The sequence below is a fragment of the Leiobunum rupestre genome, chromosome 9 (assembly GCF_980474605.1).
Source record: "Leiobunum rupestre chromosome 9, qqLeiRupe1.1.hap1, whole genome shotgun sequence".
In the NCBI taxonomy this organism is placed as follows: domain Eukaryota; kingdom Metazoa; phylum Arthropoda; class Arachnida; order Opiliones; family Sclerosomatidae; genus Leiobunum; species Leiobunum rupestre.
Window position 1 is genome coordinate 3,540,562 of NC_143392.1, and position 23,606 is coordinate 3,564,167.

Consider the following 23,606-nt stretch of genomic DNA (forward strand, 5'->3'; position numbering starts at 1 on the left):
AAGCTACGGCTGACTCTCGCAAAGGAGAAAAAACATCCCTGGCAAATATACATCAAAGAAGCCAGTTATTTTTTGTACGGTTCTATACTTAAGAAACATCAGCACTCGCATATATTTGTCATCTCTTTGAATTACTCTGGATACGTTGGTCGGTGGGCGGTTCTGTCGAAACGGACAACCGGGGTAAAGTCGTCTTTGTCCCAGCGGGGACAGCGAGTCTTCTTTCGTCGTCGGTGGTATGCGCGTCAGAGTCTGATGCAAAAAGCCGACATCCTTCTAACCGCGTATAAGAAAAAGACGCGACTCTCCCACGACCAGTAAAAGAGACACAGCTCGCTGACTCCTGACAATCGGGCAATTGTCCGGAATCAGAGTGCGAAACCGGCGTGTGGCCCTTCTTTCTCCCGGCGACGTCGAAGAGAAGTTGCTTTGGCTCCGAGAGCGGAAGAAAAGACTTTCTCCCCATCGGAACAGCGGCATCCTGGAGTCGCGTACGCCGTCCCTTTCTCGTTGTGTCTTGCCGCTCCTGGTTTGCGGAGATCTTTTCCGGCGTCTACCCCGGATGCGAGCACCCGGCTCCCCGAAATAGTCCCACGTTTGATTATGCTATAAGAAGAGTTTTCCCTTTTCCACGGATAATCCTGACTTGAATGGGACAACGAAGACGAAAAGCACCAGGGAACAAATGCCTTCGAATGCACCGAAGAACTAAGAACCAAAAAAAAAAAACAATGCCATTGCTGTCATCACAACTCGCTCGAAACGCAAAAATCAGTTGCTTATTCATACACGCAAACAAAGTCTTAAATCTTAACGGGAGTATTATGTTTTTTGAAAATTTGGGGTAGTATTGGTGCATTACATTCCCATTTTACACTACAATGGTAATTTTTCCCAAGTTAACTCTCTAAGCTGTGTAATGAACGAATCATCAATAGAAACGCCCATAATAAGGCATGCGCATAGAAATTTGTATAAAGTGGTAGAATTAGCGGCTCCTACGAACCTAACAGCCTAAACAACGCTACTAGTAGCAAAATGTGAATGTTTTTTTTTAATCATGGTGAAATGGGGCTTATTGGAAATATAAAGTTGATTGAAAATTAAAGCTAAATTCACACAAACAATGGCTGCGAAATAAAATGGCCGACCTATGAGCCAAATTCGTTTTAGTTTATCTGCAGACGACGTAGCAGAAAGCAAACCTAAAATGCTTTTACTCATGGGTCTATAATTTTTCCCATATGAAGCCCATTGAAAAATATAACCAAAGTTCCAGGTGTTACCCTATGTTTCTTTAATAACAAATCATTTTCCACCATCGGTGAATAATTCATATAATAAGATATATTTTCTGGCAAATCTGAAAACCGAGTTCGTTAAATGTGTTGATGAGTGCGAAATCAAACTCATTTATTGGTTAGATTTTTTAAACAAACCATTGTGTTCATTGAAATAACGATATCTCATTGATTGTGTAAATGTTCAATTTAACATTATGCTATATTTCGAAATATACTCTCTTCACGTTGGTCACCATAGCTATATTAAAAAAAGCTACCTTCAAGCTGGCGCTTCACGAAAGGGCTGAACATAAGCAAAATTTATAAAACCAAAGAATAGTTAGTATTACCAGTCCTAATGAAGTATAGCTATATAATCATTCGGACAGATAGCTAGATGGGTCTACTCGTTCCCAAATAAAATACGTGCAATGGCCAAAATATTGTTATTAAGCTCGTTATAACTTTTACTATCAACGCAATATATAATTGTATATAAATGCGGTTAAACCCCTCAAACTCAAACTATTATAGTAGCGCAAAAAAACAACCCTCCTTTTCAATAGCGAGTTTGTTTCTTTTGGCAGACAGTGAGCGCGATGTTAAGTTCAGAGTGAGTAAACAAATCCTTTCCGATCCGCGACGAACAAACAAAGTTTAAACGGCGATACGTTTTAACAGTCTCATCTCGAAAGAGAAACTAACGCTTTATCTATAATAATATGAAAGATAAGTGAGAAGAGGGCGCGCGATAAGACGAATTTGAAAACACTCGCGGAGGGAAAGTAGAGCGCAAAAAGTACGCGGGATATCGCGTCTGAACGCTCTCGTAAACCCGTCCAAGGGAGCCCTTTGTAATCCAAGATGATTCCCGCGTTTCACGCTCTCTCACCTTCGAATCGGCGCGCCGAGGCTTAGTGACTCCGCGGTCGCGCAAAAAATAAACCCCGTGTCCTACGCTTCTAATCCCGCGCCGCGGCTAATGGCCAACCGCCCCCGGCCACCTTCCCTTTTTTCCCAAAGGCTGCGCCTACCGCGCTAATCCTCGGTTGAGGACACGCCGACTGGTTTCCTCGTTGACGGTTCCTCAATAAAGCCGAGTCCTCCTCGTCGCTGAAAATCTTGATTTGGATCCGCCATATTGCTCCGTCGGCGTTCCGCTTCGCCCACGCTCCAGAGCGCGCGAAATAATCTCGCGCCACCCCCTTCCCCTCCCCCGCGACGCGAAAAGATTCGGGCGTTGACGCAATTTCGAATCGGCCCTACGTCATCCGAATTGGAAGAACACGCTCCCACATGATGAGAATGGCTCCCACATGATGAGAATGGACGATAGGCCTAAAGGGGGGAAAGGGGGGCACTTGCCCCTGACCCTCATCCAAAAGCCTAATTCGGGATTATGGGTCGAGAATGGTTGACTCCGCGATCCAATGGAACTAACCGAGTGGATAATTTAAAACAAATTGCTTTGTTATCGCCGCTAGTTCAAATCAAATATCACTCGGTAGCCTTGGCCATGACCGAATATTTTTGGAGCGGTTTTTTCCGCGTGGGAAATAAAGTGGGTTTTGTCTCGTGACGTCACAGTGATAATACTCTATGCAAAATTAAGGGAAGTTCATTAAAGGAACTCTAAAACATTTGAAACATTTAACCCGAACTTTACATAGCTTCTGCCCTTCCAAAGTCCAAACAAACGTTTTACCACTATTTCCGCAAAAAAATTATTTCTATAAAATCTTACACAATTCTATAAAAATTCTACGGTTTTCTATATCGTACACAGTGCTCAATAAATATTTCTATAGAAAATACTTTTAGAAATGTTTTTTCAATGTCTATAGAAAAATGAACCAAATATTTGTTTTCGAAATTTGACCCATTATTTTATAGATATGTTAATTACATTAATATCGAAATTATATAGAATAATTTTTGTAAGGTTAAACATAACAAAAGCCATTGAAAGCTCCCGATAAAAAATTTCTATACAAAGCCGATAAATTTCTATATAGACTTGTTTAGAAATGTGGGTAATTATTCTATAGAATTTCTGTAGAATATTTTTTATAAGGTTAATGTATGACAAAGCCATTGAAAGCTCCCTGAAACGTTTTCCCTACATAGCCTATAAATTTCTGTAGACTTGTTTAGAAATGTAGACAACTATTCTATAGAATTCCAAATTACATTTATATATAATTTCTATAGAATATCTCGGTAAAACATGGCCATAGCGAATTAAAGTCACTTTTAGAAGTGTTCCCAACAGAGCAGCAGGGAAAGTGGGCCGCGCTGCAGTGTTTTAATAATTAGAACTATCGATTCTTGGTGTGGACTAGCGTCTTGAAACGCGGGTGAGCCCAAAAAAAAGGTCTTTTGTCCGGTATCGTCCAATCTCCCGTCGAGTTACTTTCATTGTTCTCGGCTGGCTGGGACGTTTTGATTGTACGCAAAAGTGTCGCTCTCGGCGTGGGAATTAAATTACCAGGAAAATTAGACCCATACAAAACAGCTCTCACTTTTAATATTACCAGAAGAAAAGGCCTAAATAAATCCCCTCCCAGGACTCTCTGTTGGATTTTTTTATTTATTAAACATTATTAATTGAACTGTTAGCATAATTATATACGATACCACAGACGAAAGAAAACTCAACAATATTATAATTATTATAAATGTGCCTTCATAGGTATGTTCCAATGACAGTCAATTTCCCACCAAAATGCGGATGCATACATTGTAATTGTTTTTCGTTTCGTTCAAAAATTACATCGCCTTGGGATATTTACATATTTAACTTTTTCCCCCGATGCGATAGTTTTATAAAGCTACCCACTATTTGTAAAAAATAAGTGAGAGCCCGTGAAAGTGCGTTTTTCATATAGACGTAGATGCACACTTATATCTTTAAAAACTATTATTTACTTTTGATATTCTCTGATTGTATTCTTGAAACATATACATATAATTGTACTTTTCAAATTCACTGTAAACACACAAAATTGCACTTTTCAAATACACTGTAAACACACAAATATATATATTTACCCTGCAAACACAATATATTTTAGACAAATAACGTTATCAGTAAAGTTAGGTGCGTAGAAATTAAACTAACATCATTTTTTACCAAATTAAGGTGCCTGTTTCAAGCTAATAAAATACCTCTGATACGATCTGATAGCATTTTTAATACCAAGACATATCTAACCTATTCAGATCAGTTTTTACCAAACTAAGGTGCCTATTTCAAGCGAATAAAATGAGAAGACTAATTATATTAAATATTTAACTTTTGATACGATCTGATCGCATTTTAAGGACATAAACACATAATTAAACTATTCAAATTAGATCTTTAGAAACGCGACATTGAAGAAGCCGAAATATCAATCGACGGAAAACTGGAAGTATGAACAAGGGGAGATTGAAACGAGCAAAATAGGAACGGTCTAGCTGTATTCGCCAGGGAGAGCGCAGTTTTTCCTCGCTTTAGAGCCATCAATAAAGGCTCCCCTATAACACGACGAGTTCTTCAAAAACGCGGAAAACGAAGGCGCGCGAAGAGAATGCTTGAACGGCAGCTGAGTGGCCAGCGCAGATAAGAAACATTTCGGATCGAAGGCTTTCGAAGCCAAGGCCTAGCCGCGACTGGGGGCACGTGCTGCCGCCAGCTTCGGCGTGCGGGGCGCATGCGCGGAAGAGGAGAGAGGGAAACAAGAAGCGAGCGAGGTTGGCGCGTTTTCTACAGGGGCTCGACATTGAGGGGGGGGGGGTTGGATCGAAAATGGATAGTGAACCAACGTCGGCCTCAACAGAATGGGATTTTAAATCACAAAAGGGCTTTTCCGAGGGCCTTTTGATTATCGCAATCACGGTTATCAGTGTCAAGCCAGCAGCGGCCCCGTGAGAAAACTTACGCTGCCGCCATCTAGCGCTTTAATAAACGCCTCCCAAATTTGCTACAGGGATATAACCCGAGCCTCTTTACAGCCGCGGCTGCCGCTTTGAATTGTTGTAAGGCGGGGAAGCGATGCTCAAGGATGCTAGAGTACGTGGCCTTTATAAGTTATTGTAATTAGGTTGCAGGTGTTTTATCTAATTGCGTTATCAAGCCGCTATTTCGATATTGCACACTCTAGAGAAATTGTCCTAGATTAGGCGCGAAAAACATTCTATACATAATAGGTTGAATTTATCATTTTATAATAAAAATTAAAGCTACAATTTTAGTTGATTTTTTCGCCACTAGGTGCTAGACCAAAAGTATCTATAATTATTTACGATCATCACTAAAAACATGCCTATTTTTAGCAATAACTCACGGTGTAGTGTAGGTAAAATTTAATATCTTGTAAAACCTTTTTTTCAACTATTGTTAATCTAATTGTAATATTTTCTGCAAATTTACACCGTACCAAATATTCGTTTAATAACTTTTAGAATGACAAATTCCGTTTAATTTCGAAGGTTAGGATAATATTTTCCAGTACAGTAGCTAGGTTTAAAATATTCTATTTTGGATTTAGTGGCAAAACGTGTTATATTAAAAATTTAATCATCCCACAGCTGATAATACTGTTTTCAAAATAGTCTAAATTTCAATATTATATTTATCCTTCATTTTTAATACAGTGTCGCAATATTTTGAAAAAAATACCTGTGTTGATACAAATCGAGATACCTTGTACGTAACAATAGTTTGGCGACAACCTTGAGAAAAGAAAGCTGTTGCCAGCCTATTTCAGTCGACCTTGCGCTAATGATATGGCTTAAAGGTCTACAAAAAATTCCCCTTTAATTCGTAACATTACCGTACAGAATGACTAACTTCGGCGATGACGAGAACAATTTGCATTAAATACAGCTAATTCATTTCAAATATCCCGGGAGACTCTAGAAAATTGAATCACACCGGATTTAGAATCAGCATGCACGAAAAAAACAAAACCAAATTATTTATATTTCAATATAGTCCAGCAAATTATGATAAACAATAAAATAACGCACGAGTTCTTAAGTTATACGAGGGCTATCGAATCTTAAGTTAATTGCTTACACTTATTTCTCTACGTACGAAACAGTAAACACTGAACGACCTTCTGAAACGCCGTCCAAAATACTTTTATTTCATTTTCCTATTTCATTGAGCGAGGTTAGCCAATGAATTGCACATTTCTCGGGTTGAAAAGAATAAATTTAATTGTTTATTCCGCGATATTTTTGCATAGAAGTATTTGTCCTTACAATTAATGTTCGGTAGAAAATCTATATAAATTTAATTTGGAATTATTATCTATTAAAATTAGTTTTTTATAACGATTGAAATAATTAGAAATTCCTAGATATATTTTCTACCAGTTTTTCTATAGAAAAACTACACCCCACACTCTATAGGCTAAAACCCCATTCACCATCAAGAGATTGGATAGAAAAACTACACCCCACACTCTATAGGCTATAGAACCCCACTCACCATCTAAAGAGCTCTAAACGATTTCATAGAGAATGGATAGAAAAATTACACCCCACACTCTATAGGCTATAAACCCATTCACCATCTAAAGAGCTCTAAACGATTTCATAGAGAATGGATAGAAAAATTACACCCCACACTCTATAGGCTATAAACCCATTCACCATCTAAAGAGCTCTAAACGATTTCATAGAGAATGGATAGAAAAACTACACCCCACACTCTATAGGCTATAACCCCATTCACCATCTAAAGAGCTCTAAACAATTTCATAAAGATTGGACAGAAAAACTACACCCCAACACATTCCAATAAAAGTAATATATCTTTGGAGTCTGTTACGCCAACGGAACAAAGGTTGTCTCCGCTAAAAGGTGATCCTAAACGCCCACTTAGGCCAAAGCGACGACAAACAACTCCTCTGACCCTGAATGTTTTAATTTCATTACGCCGCGACATTTGTTTTGGGCTAAATCGGGAGGTTCCAACGCCTTAATAATAATAAAAAACACACCGAGAGAGAAAAGGCAGAAAAAGTAATAGTTTTAATGCATTGTCTTCGGGTCGACGTTTCATTGGGGAATCAACTTGATTGAATGAGTAATATATAGTTCCCGGGCCCGAGCGGGAAAAAAGGAGATCGCCCCCTGTAAGGTAGGCCGAGCGGAGAGGCCTTTGCCATAATGGGCCCCAGCCAGAGAGAAGATTAAAGTTGGTTCGCAGTCCCCTTCCTCGGAGTAATGGTTGGTGTGGCCGAATAGAGTTCCCTGCTTAATGTTGCATAGTTTCCTCCTTCTCGGGGCCATATCGTTGCCGCAATTTTCATTATTCTCTCAGCCAGAGACTTCAACCACTGCGCCCCCGAGCGCCCCCGAGCGCCCTTTCTTTTAACCAGCGATATTTTGTCTCTTTTCTCGGGGTATACGTCTTGGCCAAAGTGCATCTCGGCATTAATTTTCTATCGCTTAAAGGGAATGTAACCTCCACGCCGATTTTCCTCGTCCCAATAAAAATGGGAGAACTGTATTTGTATGTGTAACGGATTTGCTTAGAAAAATATAAATATTATCATATATTAAATACTGAATTTTCGATACGAATTTTTTTGAAATTATCAGATTTTAAATAGCTTCCAATTATCGGATTCCAAATATCTTCCAATTATCGGATTCCAAATATCTTCCAATTATCGGATTCCAAATATCTTCCAATTATCGGATTCCAAATATCTTCCAATTATCGGATTCCAAATATCTTCCAATTATCGGATTCCAAATATCTTCCAATTATCGGATTCCAAATATCTTCCAATTATCGGATTCCAAATATCTTCCAATTATCGGATTCCAAATATCTTCCAATTATCAGATTCTAAACATTTTCCAATTATCGGATTCTAAATATCTTTCAATTATCAGATTCTAAACATTTTCCAATTATCAGATTCTAAATATATCCCAATTTTCAGACTCGAAATATCTTCCAGTTATCAGATTTTAAACATTTTTCAATTTTCAGACTCTAAATATCATTCAATTATCAGATTGTATACATTTTCCAGTTATCAGATTTTAAACATTTACCAATTATTAGATTCTAAATATATCCCAATTTTCAGACTCGAAATATCTTCCAGTTATCAGATTTTAAACATTTTTCAATTTTCAGACTCTAAATATCTTTCAATTATCAGATTGTAAACATTTTCCAGTTATCACATTTTAAACATTTTCCAATTATCAGATTCTAAACATTTTCCAATTATCATACTCTAAATATCTTTCAATTATCAGATTCTAAACATTTTCCAATTATCAGACTCTAAACATTTTCCAATTATCAGACTCTAAACATTTTCCAATTATCAGACTCTAAACATTTTCCAATTATCAGATTCTAAACATTTTCCAATTATTAGATGAAAAAAATTAAAATGATTAATCTCAACATTTAATAACAGACGATAATTTGTAAATTTATTACAGACGAATTTTTTTAAAATAGCCGGATTCTGAAGGTCTTAGAATTTTCAGAGGCAAAAAATTCAAATGATCATTCTCCAAATTTATTAAATTATCAGACTAAGATTTTTAAAATGATCAGACCTTAAAAATGATTGAATCGCTTCCCCGCGTGAGGGCGCTGTTAGCTGATCCTAGGGGCTAGATGGTGTTTTCCTGCAATGCAATCAATTTGTTTCTGACGGGGTCCTTTTTGTGTCGTCTAGGTAACGATTCGAGAGACCTCAACGGCGACCACAACGCCCTCCAGGAGGAAGAAGCGAAACGACTGAGGACGGCCCAGTACAACGGAGATCAATTATACGCCACGGTATGTACCTTCTATTCTTAAGCGCTCAATTAATTGATTTGTATTTCATTAGCTAACCTTCATTTTTATTATCTTCATTTGTCGAAAATTTCGGATTTCAATTTAGAATCCCATTTGATGTATACAATTCGAAACTTTTAGAGTTTTAAGTAATGCTACGCCATTTTCTATAGAAATTCTAAGACTCTTTTAGTACTCTACAGAACCATTATCGGTATTCTATAGATATTTCCAAGAGTTAATTATGGAATAAGTAATTAGCTTTTGATATTTCTAGATAAACATTTCAGAGAAAAAGGTAACTCGAAACGTTCTTGATCCAATATCCAAATTTGACTGTCAATGTAATTAAGACATATCCCGTTCGAATCTAACTCTGATTGGATCAAATTTGAAAAAGTTAAATCCATTCATTGTAAATAAATAAAATGTAACACATTTTTAATTGAAATTTTCGAAAGTTAAATTTGGATCAGTCCAATTTTGGATATAATTCTGGAATTAATTTTGATCCACCATTTACGTAAGAGGTGTATATAATTAATCTAATTAGAAGGCTAATTTCTTAGAAGAAATGACCCATACTTAAAAAATTCTATAGTTTTTTTATAGAATTTTTCTCGATTTTTCTATAGAAACAACTAAGAAATATATTTAGGAAGTAATATTCAGTTAAATTGTCAAAAATTAAAAAGTATTTAAATTTAAAATTCAAGTTGAATGATATTCCACTAGGAGCCAGTGTTATTAGAGATAAAAGTTATAAATCATAATTTATTATTCATCACCTCTACCATCGTAAAAAGTTAACAAACAAAAAAAAGCTGGTAATGAAATTTCCAAATTAACGACATTTTGAATGACAATTCGGAAAAAAAGAGTTGTCGAAATTGCGCGGAGTCATAGTTCATCGACTGATCATAATAAAATAATTCAATGTAGAGTTATCTCAGTCCCCTACAAATAATTCTGTTGGCGGCGACGGCGAGCGCAGTCGGGAATGTTTGGGTGAATGGCCGAGGAATCTGTCCCATCCGATCGGCGCGACAAAAAAGGACAATGGAGAGACACCTACTCCATTTCTAACTTCCTTCGCGTGACAGCCTAACGTGATTTTAATCACCCCGACTCTGACATTCTCTCGTCCTCTCACCATCAAAACGTCGTAACTTTCAAAATCTCCTTTTCAAAAACGTTTCGAAATTATATTTTAGGCAATTAATAAAACATTATATTCTTTAGGGTAATTTAATAATTTGATCCACTTACGTTTTATAGAAATATAACAAGTTACTCTAGATTTTAACGTAGTTTTTCGGTCAAATATACCCATGCAAAAATTTCTATCGATTTTCTATAAAATCTTGAATATATTCTACAATATTTCAATCGATTTTCTATAAAATCTTGAATATATTCTACAATATTTCAATCGATTTTCTATAAAATCTTGAATATATTCTACAATATTTCAATCGATTTTCTATAAAATCTTGAATATATTCTACAATATTTATATCGATTTTCTATAATATCTTGAATATATTCTACAATATTTCTATCGATTTTATATAATATCTTGAATATATTCTACAATATTTCTATAGATTTTCTATAATATCTTGAATATAATCTACAATATTTCTATAGATTTTCTATAAAATCTTGAATATAATCTACAATATTTCTATAGATTTTCTATAAAATCTTGAATATAATCTACAATATTTCTATAGATTTTCTATAAAATCTTGAATATATTCTACAATATTTCTATATCTTAGATATTTTCAATTCCTATAGAAAAATTTGCCACATTTCTATAAATACTTTCGAAATTTTGTTAAATTGTTTTAGGATTCCAATTACATATATCCTACTTTAAATTATAATGAACAGATGTTTTCAAAGTCAATGATAATATTGAACGTAATTAGGAAGAATTAATATATAAATGTAAACGCGCGAATATGTATGATATAAAAAAATAAATATTAAATTATAATTAAATATTAAAATGGAATAAATTATTAAATTACAATTAAATATGAAGTTATAATTAAATATTAAATAAACCTTTTAAAGTTGATGTTTTAATTTTTAATCATTAAAGTTACTAGATTTTATTTTATTAAAATATTTTATTAATTACTAAATTATTATTACGTAACTAGCGCCAATCAACTCCGGCTTATGTTAAACCTACCATAAACGTTAAAAATAAAGGTACGATGTTTATCCTCGCAGATAATAGCGTAGTTTTATACTTTATGCCCCAAAAATAACCTTTTTTGGCGCATTTTTTGGATAGAAGCTTACGCGAAGCCGTATTTCAATAAAAACAAAAGGCTCTAAATCGTGAAACGTATGGTTCTTATTTTAAAGTGATATCGCTCTTAATGGTGGTTTATCGTCCCCGATTTGGGATGCAATGACTGGTCTGATCGTCTAACGTGGGAAACATTTGGCCGAGTTTATTCTGAAGGAAGTTGAGCTCGTAAAAGAAGCAAATTATATTTAAAATTTTGGTCGAATTATTGTATTTCCTTTGCTTTTTATTATACCTTAAATACACCCGCTTTCCTCCGAATTCGCGTTTTTCTACCACCGACCTCGGAACCTCAGGCTTTTTCCGTAAGGTTTCTGTTGAAATCTGCTTAACAACTATCTCACACTTTACGGACAGTGTAGTGAAGCTCGTGGTTAAACGAATTCCACGATAATGTACTTTTTCAGTCCATTTTAAGTGTCTTTGTTTTAAGATGTAGAATCTTAATTGGGATTCGTGTTCTCAGAAATTATAAAACACCGACCATAAAATTGGACGGTGTCCGATGGATATATTTATGATAATTAGCACGTATATTTTTCGTTGACGAGCTCGAGTAAGAAGTACGTAAATTGAGAGATCTTTGTTCAACTAAAATTAAGCATTTAATTAGAAATTTAGGTACTTTTAATTTCAGTGTACGCAAAAAGTAAAAGATTTATTGAAATATTTGATTATCTTTGTCGTTTGTAGCAAATGTGGGCGAAATGGCCGAAGCAGGATGACCTGAAGACGTCCGGAATGGTAGTCGACCTGCCCGGGTCCACGGCAGCGGTCCCCAACGGGTCCCCGTACGCCTCTGCGGCGGCGGCGGCGGTCGCGCTGCAACAGTTCACCAACCCAGAACAAGCTTTCGCCCCTGTGGTCACCTCATCCAACGAGCACGGCAAACCGGACATTGTGTCCTACGACGGAATGACCGCCATGACGTCGCAGGTTCAATCCACGGCCGTCTACTCCCCTCCACTAGGTAATTATCTTCTACAAGTACTTCGTTTTGGGTGATTGGGTGGTGGGATTACATAGTCATTATCATTGTGGTTAGGTTTAGTTTAAACATGACGTCAATTACCTCTCAATAAGTTCCTCAACTAATGATACTAAGTTGTTGTTTGATCTTATAGAGTGGTCTCAAAAACCGTGTTATTCAATGTTTATAGAATAGTTACCCAAATTTCTATAGACATTTGATAGATTTCCGATTACAGTTCTATAGAATGTCTAGGTGGGGTGGCGGAGTGGTTAGCACTTTCGCCTCGCAGCGAGAGGAGCCGGGTCTGATCGGCTCCAGTTTGTGGCACTGGGTGAAAACACTGAAAAACTCCTTCGGCGTTGAGTTTGCAAGTTCTCTCCCCGCTGTTTAAGGGTTTTTCCCCGAGCTCTTCGGTTTCCCCTACCTATAAAAATGTGTCGAGGTTAACGGTAATAGTAAGTGTAGGGAGCTGTTGGCCCGCGTTGCACGCAGGGCTTGCCACCACCCTCCTACGCGTTGTAACCCGGTTACCCGAATTAATGGCTTGAAAAGTCGCTTGATGACTTAGGCCTAAGGTGGTGTATTGGGTGATTAGTCTAGCTGATTATAATTATATTTTGTAAGGGTTATATTAATTTTGAATGTCTCAATAACATCATGAAGAATGTATTTATAATTTGGGGATAATCATCATGGTCTGTTTCAAGCTCGTCGGAACAAGTCAGATTTAGGGAACCAATGAGATTAAGTTTGATTTATTTTATTGAAGTAGGGAGGAGTTTCTCTTAGAGCTTCAAAGGGATTGGTTACAACGATCAAAATCGTCCTAAAATAGTAATTCTGCCTAAGTATTTTTGGAATGACAAATTTAACTTGAAACGGTATGGGCACCAATCCCCGGGGAATTATATTAATCAAATGGCTACAATCGTAGTTTAAAATCAAACGTAGGAACATTAATAAACGGAGACTGACGTCTTAGAAAACGTCGTTGCGCCCGTGTGGAGGAGACGACTTGGGTTACGGAACACGGTAGATTGGGCGGACGCGATAGCGACATTCCCGCGCTGAAGACGCAAACGTACAAATAGAAGTTCTTCGCAACTGCTAAATCATCATCCGGGACCTCGAATCTTTGGCTTCTTATCAGCGAACGAGATTCGAAAGAACGAATCAGAAGTCCCGTCCCAATTTCCTCCTGAAGATGCGATTCGCGCGTCACCTGATGCCGTTTCAAAAACGCAAATTCCGGGTCTTATCTCGGCGGATTTAATTATAGCAAGCAGCCCGGCCGAATGGGAACTTGCTAAAAAGCGACTCCGCACTCGAATTCTTGAAATAAAAAAAGCCTTCGCGAACTTTCTCAAGGCGAAAGCCAGAATTCCCTTATCAAGATGGCGCTCCCCTTTACTTCAAACATCCGTTTTTTGCTTTCCATCCGAAAGCCGTGGAAGTTTCTCGCCCGATAACCGTAGAGCTAACACGAGCCATATTTCTCAAACTCGAGAGATAAAACCCGAAAAAACCATTTCGTATCTTTGAAACAGTATGCCTGTGTAGCTTTCAACTGACGCTTTGTAAAAAACTTCCTTATCTTCACCTCTGAGCTTCACCTCTAACCATATTCTCCTCGCTATCCCTCCGTAAGATGCGGGAAGTCTACAAATACGCCACTTCGGTAATACGCTCTACTCACGCGCAGTTCACTTACGCCCCATCTACTATCTGAAAAGAGAAATGGTTAGCACTAATAATAATAATAATAATCAGCTAGGCTAATACCCAAGGCACCACCATAGGCCTAAGTCATCAAGCGACTTTTAAAACTTTTCAGGTGGCCGGATTACAATGCGTAGGAGGGTGGTGGCAAGCCCCGCGTGCAACGCGAGCCAACAGCTCCCTACACTCACTATTACCGTTAACCTCTACTGAGTATTCCGTTGCACTATTTTTTAAACAGACTATTGGATAAATATACTTTTCTGAAGTTTAAGAATCAAGATTCCTAAGTTTACTAAAATTATAATAGTCATTTGGACTTATTATAAATTTTAAATTTGTTAGCAACAACCTCGCAATTTACGGACAATTTACTCCAGCTCGCGATAAAATATTAAATGTTAATTAACGTTAGAAAATCGGCCATTTCGCACAATCGTTTTTGTATTCTGTAGTATGTAGATTGGTAATCTCATCTTTACGTAACACATACTATCAAAATAGACCGAAAACGGAAGGTTTACCAATGTAAAGTAACACGGTAATTTTTGTTAATGAGCTTGAGTAAACTGGGAGATCGCAGTTAAGTCAAAATTAAATAGCCTTTATTTCAGTGACGCATACTACAAGGAAGTAGTTTTGCGAATACGGCTAGCCTGATCACTTATATATTTTCATAAATATCTGTGTACCAGTTAAACAAATGAACAGAACTAAGATCTATACTAAAGCGATATTGTTAGAAAATGAAACGTTAAGTTTGTAAGTTATAGGTTATTTTTTGGCGTATTAAATTTACGGGTGTCAATTTAAAATACAATATATACCGTATTTGGTAAAAAAAACGTTCTAGATGTTCAGTCAGTCAGAGAAACCGAATTTTGCCACGAACTAAAATGGAATAAACGCTATTCGAAAACAATAATATTAATTTCCATTTAGTTGACTGGAATATCAGATTTTAAAAGACCCAAAACATTATTAAAAATTATGTTCGACCAATTAAGTTAAACAGCGCGAATAGGAACAACGCTACAGTTGACAATTTGCGCAACGGATACAGCTGATTTCACGCGGTCTTTTTGCCCAGTATTAGACACGCCAGTGACTTTCCGTGGTCGGGGAAGCAGTTGTCAACTATATACTTCTATTAGTTATAGTGTTTAAGTTGGGTATTAGCCTAGCTGATTATTATTATTATTATTAACATCGCACTGATAAAATTGCGACAACGCCTGAACAAAATATTCTACATTTATTTGTTTGTTATATGCAAATATTTATTGAAAAATAATTTGATTCACAAATTGCTTACAGAAAATATTAGAGCGAAGCCCTTAGAGGTTTTATTTTATTGTTTTTATATACTAGATGGCGTTTGTTTAAGAATTTGTTGGTAATAGAATAAAAACTTACAGATTTATTTCAATAAAACAACACTTAGATGACTCCTGTATAAACGTTTGTTGGTAAGGGAATAAAAACTTACAAATTTATTACAATTAAACAAAACTTAGATGACGCCTGTTCAATCTTTTGGTGGGATAATAATAAATACTTACTAATTTATTACAAAACAAGATCTGGTAAGACTTGAGTACTTAAAATGTTACTGCTAATGGCGTTACGCATCCCTCGTAAAATATGTATTTGAAAGCGTCAGCCAGTGAAAAGTGTTGTTAAGCGATGCGAAGCGCTTCTAGGGTGATTGACTATTAAACGCAACCTTGATTTATAATCCCTTAAAGCCAGCCACCCTGCACCGGACAGCGTTCGCAGTTCTCAGAGCGGTGGCCAGAGCGACTTAGTGAGCGAAGGAATGTTTATGTTCTCGACAGGTAGCGGCTCACTGACCCCCCTGACCCCCATCAGCGTCCAAGATATCCGGCCGTCACCGCTCATGAATAGCACGGTCACTCACAACACTATATTCTTAGACAGTAGTTCCGCTACGCATCCATACCAGACAGGTACTTATCAAAGTAAATAAAGACATTTTCATCACTAATTGGTCTGGTCTGGTGGTGGTGATGGAATCATAGTGCTAGCGCTCCGGTTAGGCCCAAATACTAACAAAGCGATAGCAACGGGGTACACGAGGGTACTAATGTGGTGGTCGGGTTCAAATGCTCGGAGGAGGTGTCCGGGTCAAAGGTCGGGTGACGGTGTACCTATCCTACAATCCCTTTCCCTCCATATCTTAAATGTATTACATTCGTATATGTTCTATTTTGTATTGGAAGTACGTAATATATATCTTACGAAAGAAGTTTCTTAATATACACTTAATGTTATTCGTTTGAAACATCTACCTTGGCAAGTTGACGCTGATTTTTCAGAAAAATTGTGCAGAGCTAATTAAAATATAAAGATTTTAATTAAAAAATAAATTAATACATAGGTAGGCGGTGTCTGCTTTTGCATTTGTCGCGAACATTGAAAGCTGTCACGAATCTGCGAAGGTCTTGGTTTCACTTTCACAGTTTCGAGGGTTCGAGGGATAGATAGATTAAGGGATATATTATGTACTTATGCTTTTATCAAAATGAAGCATGTATCCTGTGTACACGTGAACTAATATTGAAACTAATCCCAAATTAAGAAGCATGCGCAGCTGTGCACGCTTAATGCACAGGCCTGAAATGCAAGCGTATCAAATGCTTACATTTTCAGGTTAAACAAATATTACCCCGTAAGCATGATATGTTTTAAGTGGTTACCAGTAAATATTCTTTCGAGTAGAGAGTCAGAGAGTCGTTAGTACCGAAATCAGAATCATGCTCGAAAGAATGCGTGGTTTGTGGGCATGCTGTGTTTTTGTTTATCCTGATAATTCATTGCTAAGAATCCTATTGACACGAATGCCTCTGCATGTTGTTAATTTGCAGTAGGCGGTAGCGAAGTGAGTAGTATCCCATCCCCAGCCAAAGCCGAGTGTTCCACGTCGTCCGCTTCCTTGACCATCCTGCAACCCGTCCAAAGTGCCGGGTACAATACCAACAACTCTTACAGTTCCTTCGGACAGTACTCAGGCAAGTTCCATCTCCCACACACACACCGTCACCCAAGGACGGATCAACTCTCTACTGTTCTTACTACCTCAATCTCCTACTGTCCTCCTTACTATAGGACGGATCAACTCTCTACTGTTCTTACTACCTCAATCTCCTACTGTCCTCCTTACTATAGGACGGATCAACTCTCTACTGTTCTTACTACCTCAATCTCCTACTGTCCTCCTTACTATAGGACGGATCATCAACTTTCTCTACTGTCCCTACTAACTCAATCTTGACTGCTACTGTCACCCTTACTAGCTACTAACTCTACTGTCAATAGTTCACTTTTCCGTTCTGGTCGCTTATGGATCTTTAAATATGCCTCGGTTGTTCACTGTTATAATATTTGAATTTTTGTTGTCTTTTCGTTGCTTGACCACAGTGACCGGTACGACTGTAGGAGGGTCGACGGTGGCGGGAGTACCAGCGGCCGAATACGCCTACACGTCTCCTTACCCTCACCAGTACCCGACGGCGGCGGCTTACAGTCCCTACGGATACGGCTCAGGAGGTATTATCAGTAAGTTTTCTTGCCAGCAATTTTATACGCACCAACATGTCTTGTGGCCACCTTTTTCAGATTTATTAGCAGAAAGATGTGTACTTTCGGATTTAACTGACTTATTGAGAATTCAATTAAATAAATGGTTTACTGGATAACTTCAAATAACGCGATGAATTCAACTATCAATCGACAAAATTAACTAAAATGATAAATTCAGATGTGACCACTTGATAATTTTAACATCGTTATTGATTCGAGAAATTGAACTTGAAAGTTTAGAGAAAGGGAACTTGAAAGTTTAGAGAAAGTGAACTTGAAAGTTTAGAGAAAGTGAACTTGAAAGTTTAGAGAAAGTGAACTTGAAAGTTTAGAGAAAGTGAACTTGAAAGTTTAGAGAAAGTGAACTTGAAAGTTTAGAGAAAGTGAACTTGAAAGTTTAGAGAAAGTGAACTTGAAAGTTTAGAGAAATTGAATTTGAAAATTTAGAAAAATTGAACTTGAAAGTTTAGAGAAAGTGAACTTGAAAGTTTAGAGAAAGTGAACTTGAAAGTTTAGAGAAAGTGAACTTGAAAGTTTAAGTAAATATGAGCAATTACATTTTTATTATCTTCTCAAGTTAAACCATAGACGAATTAATTAAACAATTTCGCCTTGAGGTGTTGTCCTGTAAAACATTCTTGGTCGTTAAATAATTTACGTGCCATGGTACATACTTTACGGCAACTGCATGAAGTCAACCAATCCGAAAGTACCCAAACATTGTCCCCTGATACGTGCACCAGCATTTTACATAACCCGAAACTAACCACCATTTTGCTTTAAATATTTCAAGACAATAATCATTCCCAAAGCATGTTGATGTTGAAATTGCCTTATTTGAAATGAATAACACCAGGAAACTATATATGTTTACACTTGGAATGTAACGTGCTAAGGCAAACTCGGCTCCTAGTCGACGTTAAGCCTTGTCTCGAAAGGAAGTTTGTTTACCTTCTGTGCTCTTTCTAAACCCATCTAAATACGAGATTTTACGCGGAACCAGATCAGTTTCGTGAAGAACGTTAAAAATTTCCAAGATTCTCAGTGCGATAACTAATCAGGGTTCTTCCATAAATTTTAACTTCATTTTCTTCGCGACAGCATCCAGCCAATTAATTTCGAAAACACGCGTTTGGTCGTACATTCGACGTAGTTTAAGCCTCGGCCGTTTCCCAAGTCGCTTTCGCAGTCATATACATTCCAAGTGTATACGCGTATAAATTCCTGAAAACACCTAATTTACCAGCACATGGAAGTTGATTATTTTTTGCGTTTTTTTTTTTCAATTTGCTTTCCAACCTGGCACCTTTGATATGTGTAAAGGAAACAATCACGACCCGTACTCAAGTGGAACCATTGTGTTTCCAGACCCGTCCTACTATTACGCTCACGGCGGCCGGCCCGGGCCCACCAGCAACGCGGGCCTGGGGGCCCCGCCTCCGTTAAGTCCCAACGCCTTCAAGGGTGACCGCGCCTGCTAACACCCAACAAGACGTTTGAGCCGGACACACGACGATTTCTCAACTTTTCGTGGAAAAACTCCTGTAAATCTCGTAAAGGGCGTCACTACAAAAAACTATTACCACGATTAAATGAAAAACAAAACTTTGATTAACAAAGAAACGAAAGGATAAATTTGCGAACAATCGATTTTTCAAGTGTCCCTGACAATGAAAACAGGGCCTCGGAAAAAATTTACCAAATTTTGAAGACAATAAAATATTAGTTTTACTACCTCTATGCATTACAAAGTCATCTTCATCGGAAATTTTTAGACTTTTTGGGGGGTTCTCGAGAAATCAAATTTGGTCTGTAATATAGCGTGTGAAAAATTTACAAAAAAAACTTTGTTTTACATAAATCGAACGAAGCGTTACAAAATTTCCCCCCAAAAAAGTAACTTAAATTCTAATCTTTCACGTAAATTCTAATTTTAATTGGCTGTATTGGCTAATTTTTGGGTAAAATAAGGTATATACCTCTAGTCTATACCGTCAAATACAATTTTAGAAGAAAAAATTTCGGTGAAATAAACAAATAATAAAACTTTAACATAAAATAGTAATAAAAAAACCAAAGATTTTTTTTAAATATATTATTTTCAAAACCCCTAATTAATATTTGTCCAAACCAAATGTTTAATTAATTAGATTTTCTCGCGAGCCTGTTTGTCCACTGCACCTAATTTTTGTTCTATTGCACCAAATGTTTAGTTTGTAAGGCTCTTAAGGGTTAGTAGTTCATCGCGACTTTCGGGACGAGTTCGTTTACTTCGACGAAAATCTACATTTTGCGCTTTAAGATATTCGCCATGAACGACTAGCTAATTATTAATTATAATTATTATAATTAAAAGGTTCTTAAAGATAGCTTTTAATGAACAAAAAATACACCGGTGTTGATCTAAATGAGCTTATGTATTATTGAAGATTTTAAATCGTTGATAACTTGATTTGGTTCGTGAAATTCAGGCTGTGTTCGAAGTTTAAATTGAAAAATGTTATAAGTCCAAAATAATAACTTAATTCCCAAATCAGGCTACTAACGTTTTAACTATCTCACAAAGACAAAAAACCTTCAGGTTAAACTTAAATCAAATTTTAATGGTCTAAGAAAACAAATATTTTCGCGTTTTTTTTTGGTAGTCAAAAGCTTTTTATAGTCATTATTTATAAATCATAAGTTTTAAAAAATTTCGTTTGGTAAGGGGAAATTAAATACTTAAGATTTTAATTAAACCCCTTTAATGAAGGGTATTTAAATAAAGATGAAAGAAATATTGAAATTATCCCCCCCCCCAAAAAAAACATGTGTTATTTATTATAATTTAGTTTTTCATTTTTTTTCGAGTTTATAAAAGTACCCGATCTTTATGTAATATAAAAACATTAACGTTTATTTCGTTAATTCAAATGTAAAATAAAAAATCAATATAATCTTTCATTTTAAACGAAAAATTGTGGTAAATTTTTAATTATTTCAAACGCGTGTAGAAAAAAATAGTTTTGAAGAAAAAAAGGATGACGTTTTAAAAATTTCGAAAATCGAAATAATTGTTTGAAAAGGGATAAAAATAACACCACCGAATTATGAATGGCTGAAATTTTGGGGAAAAAAAGTGAACGCGGTGGAAAAAACACAAACGGAATAAAAGGACGATTTGGAAAAAAACAATTCCACAAAAAAAAATTAAGCTAAAGCTGTGATGTTGCGAAAAAAAATAATTAAAACAATAAAAAACGGATTTAAGTAATCCCACTTTGACGCGTAAATTTTTGGGCCTTTTTCGGAAAAAAATTTAACAAAAAACACTTTTTTTCCAAATAATGTTAACGAAGAAAAAAAATTAAAATATTGTGCGCGTCATCTACATTAACGAAAAAAACACAGAATTTTTCTCCTTGTAGAACATTTTCACGAATGATTTTCATTATTTAACGTCGGAGGAAATTAAGAAAAAAAACTTTAATTCATATTTTCGAGTCTGTCCATATTATGGTGCATTTTGTGTTACTTTTTAATGTCGAAATAATTAAAAACCTAAAAGAGCAAAAAGGAGATAAATAAAAACGCACATAGAGAAATAAGAATGGCGCGTTCACATTATCGGAAATAATTTTCGATAAAAACATATGTAAAATAGAACACGGATCCTTTACATTATATTTGATTAACTAATAATAATTACGAAAATCCAACCGATTGTCTCGATTATTAGTTAGCGAAGAACAAAAGCAACGGAGTTTCTAACGCTGCGGGTTTCCAAATAAAATTCACAAAACAAATAATAAAAATGAACCTTTTTAATGAAACGCCATCAAATCGAGGAAGTTTTGTTAGACGCTCAAAACAAATGTTGAAATAAAAAGTTACATAGATCCGATGAAGTTTCCAATTTTTTTCATACTCTACTACAACTATAGTGCCTATACATTACTAAGTGTAACCTAATTAAACTGCCTCAAAATTACTACTTAGGCATTACTAACTAAACAGTACAACCACAACGTTACCATCACAGTATTACCACCGTTAAAAGATAACAACAACAACGTCACTGCCAAAAGATAACAACCACAAGGCTACTGCCAAAAGATAACAACAACAACGTTACTGCCAAAAGGTAACAACCACAACGTTACTGCCAAAAGATAACAACCACAACGTTACTGTCTAAAGATAACAACCACAACGCTACTGCCAAAAGATAACAACCACAACGCTACTGCCAAAGATAACAACAACAAGGCTACTGCCAAAAGGTGCCAACCACAACGCTACTGCCAAAGATAACAACAAAAAGGCTACTGCCAAAAGGTGCCAACCACAACGCTACTGCCAAAGATAACAACAACAAGGCTACTGCCAAAAGGTAACAACCACAACGCTACTGCCAAAGATAACAACAACAAGGCTACTGCCAAAAGGTAACAACCACAACGCTACTGCCAAAGATAACAACAACAAGGCTACTGCCAAAAGGTAACAACCACAACGCTACTGCCAAAGATAACAACAACAACGTTACTGCCAAAAGATAACAACCACAACGTTACTGCCAAAAGATAACAACCACAACGCTACTGCCAAAGATAACAACAACAAGGCTACTGCCAAAAGGTGCCAACCACAACGCTACTGCCAAAGATAACAACAACAAGGCTACTGCCAAAAGGTAACAACCACAACGTTACTGCCTAAAGATAACAACCACAACGCTACTGCCAAAAGATAACAAACACAACGCTACTGCCAAAGATAACAACAACAACGTTACTGCCAAAAGATAACAACCACAACGTTACTGCCAAAAGATAACAACCACAACGCTACTGCCAAAGATAACAACAACAAGGCTACTGCCAAAAGGTAACAACCACAACGCTACTGCCAAAGATAACAACAACAAGGCTACTGCCAAAAGATAAACACCTCAACGCTACTGCCAAAACACATAGTTTTACTACCTAAAAAATACTACCAGTAAGTTACTACGTAAACATAACAATCATAACATTTCTGCGTAAACATTACAACCACAGCTTTACAAGCTTACCAATACTACCGCAAATTTATTACCAAAAGATTACACTTCTGTTTCAAACTTAACAAAAAATTTAAATTTAGTAGAACGTTACCTCTCAACTAGTATTATGTATTCATACCGTAATTAGATTTCGCACAAAATATAATTAATATAGTACTTCCTATAGGCCTATTTCCTTAAAGATTTCCAAAAAGTAATATTTGATTTTTTTAAACCTGGAGTTTTCAAGGTACGTTGTTTTTATTCTCAAGTAATAACAATTTTTGTTTATTTCATTGTTTGTTTATTTTTTTTTGTAATTATTTAAGAAATCATAACATTTTGCAGTAAGATACAGTTCAAATACCATACAGGTGCGTACCTCAGTTCCAAAATAAAGTTTCTCAAAAATGCAAATTTGAAAATAAATTATATAAATATTAAAAAATATTATCAAAAGATTTTTAAAATGAAGTTAATTCGTTAACATTTAAAATATAATATAAATTAAGTTTGTAATCGCTTTCTAAGAGCAAAAATCAGGAAAGAATAAAAGACAAATAAAAAACTGTTTAAATTCTAGCAGAATAACAGTAGTAAACAAATAAGGTAAATTTTTAAAAATATATAAAAATAAATTTTAAAAATTTAAGTAGCTGATTATTATTATTACAACTGGATTTATTTCCAAATTAACGTATTTCTATTTGCGTGACTATAGCTCTTAGATAGCGAAATCCTATTTTCAAATACCCCAAAAGCAAATGAAAGTCGATTTAGCCAGTTTCACAAATAAGATTTTAAACTACATTGAAAGTACGGCAAGCAACTCAACTGCCTCGTGACAAAACCAAGTAAACGCC

General features: G+C 36.1%; 1 protein-coding gene across 1 annotated transcript in view; it reads left to right on the top strand.

Moving 5' to 3' along the window:
- Positions 1-19,538, top strand: part of LOC149926310 (uncharacterized) — a 105,342-nt gene extending 85,804 nt beyond the window's left edge. Inside the window, exons 8-12 of the mRNA XM_090157660.1 lie at positions 8,990-9,093; positions 12,116-12,392; positions 17,003-17,141; positions 17,551-17,684; positions 19,041-19,538. Of these exons, the coding sequence (XP_090013786.1) occupies positions 8,990-9,093; positions 12,116-12,392; positions 17,003-17,141; positions 17,551-17,684; positions 19,041-19,198 (812 nt within the window). The 3' untranslated portion in view covers positions 19,199-19,538. The remainder of the gene's footprint in view (positions 1-8,989; positions 9,094-12,115; positions 12,393-17,002; positions 17,142-17,550; positions 17,685-19,040) is intronic.
- The last annotated feature ends 4,068 nt before the right edge of the window (positions 19,539-23,606 follow it).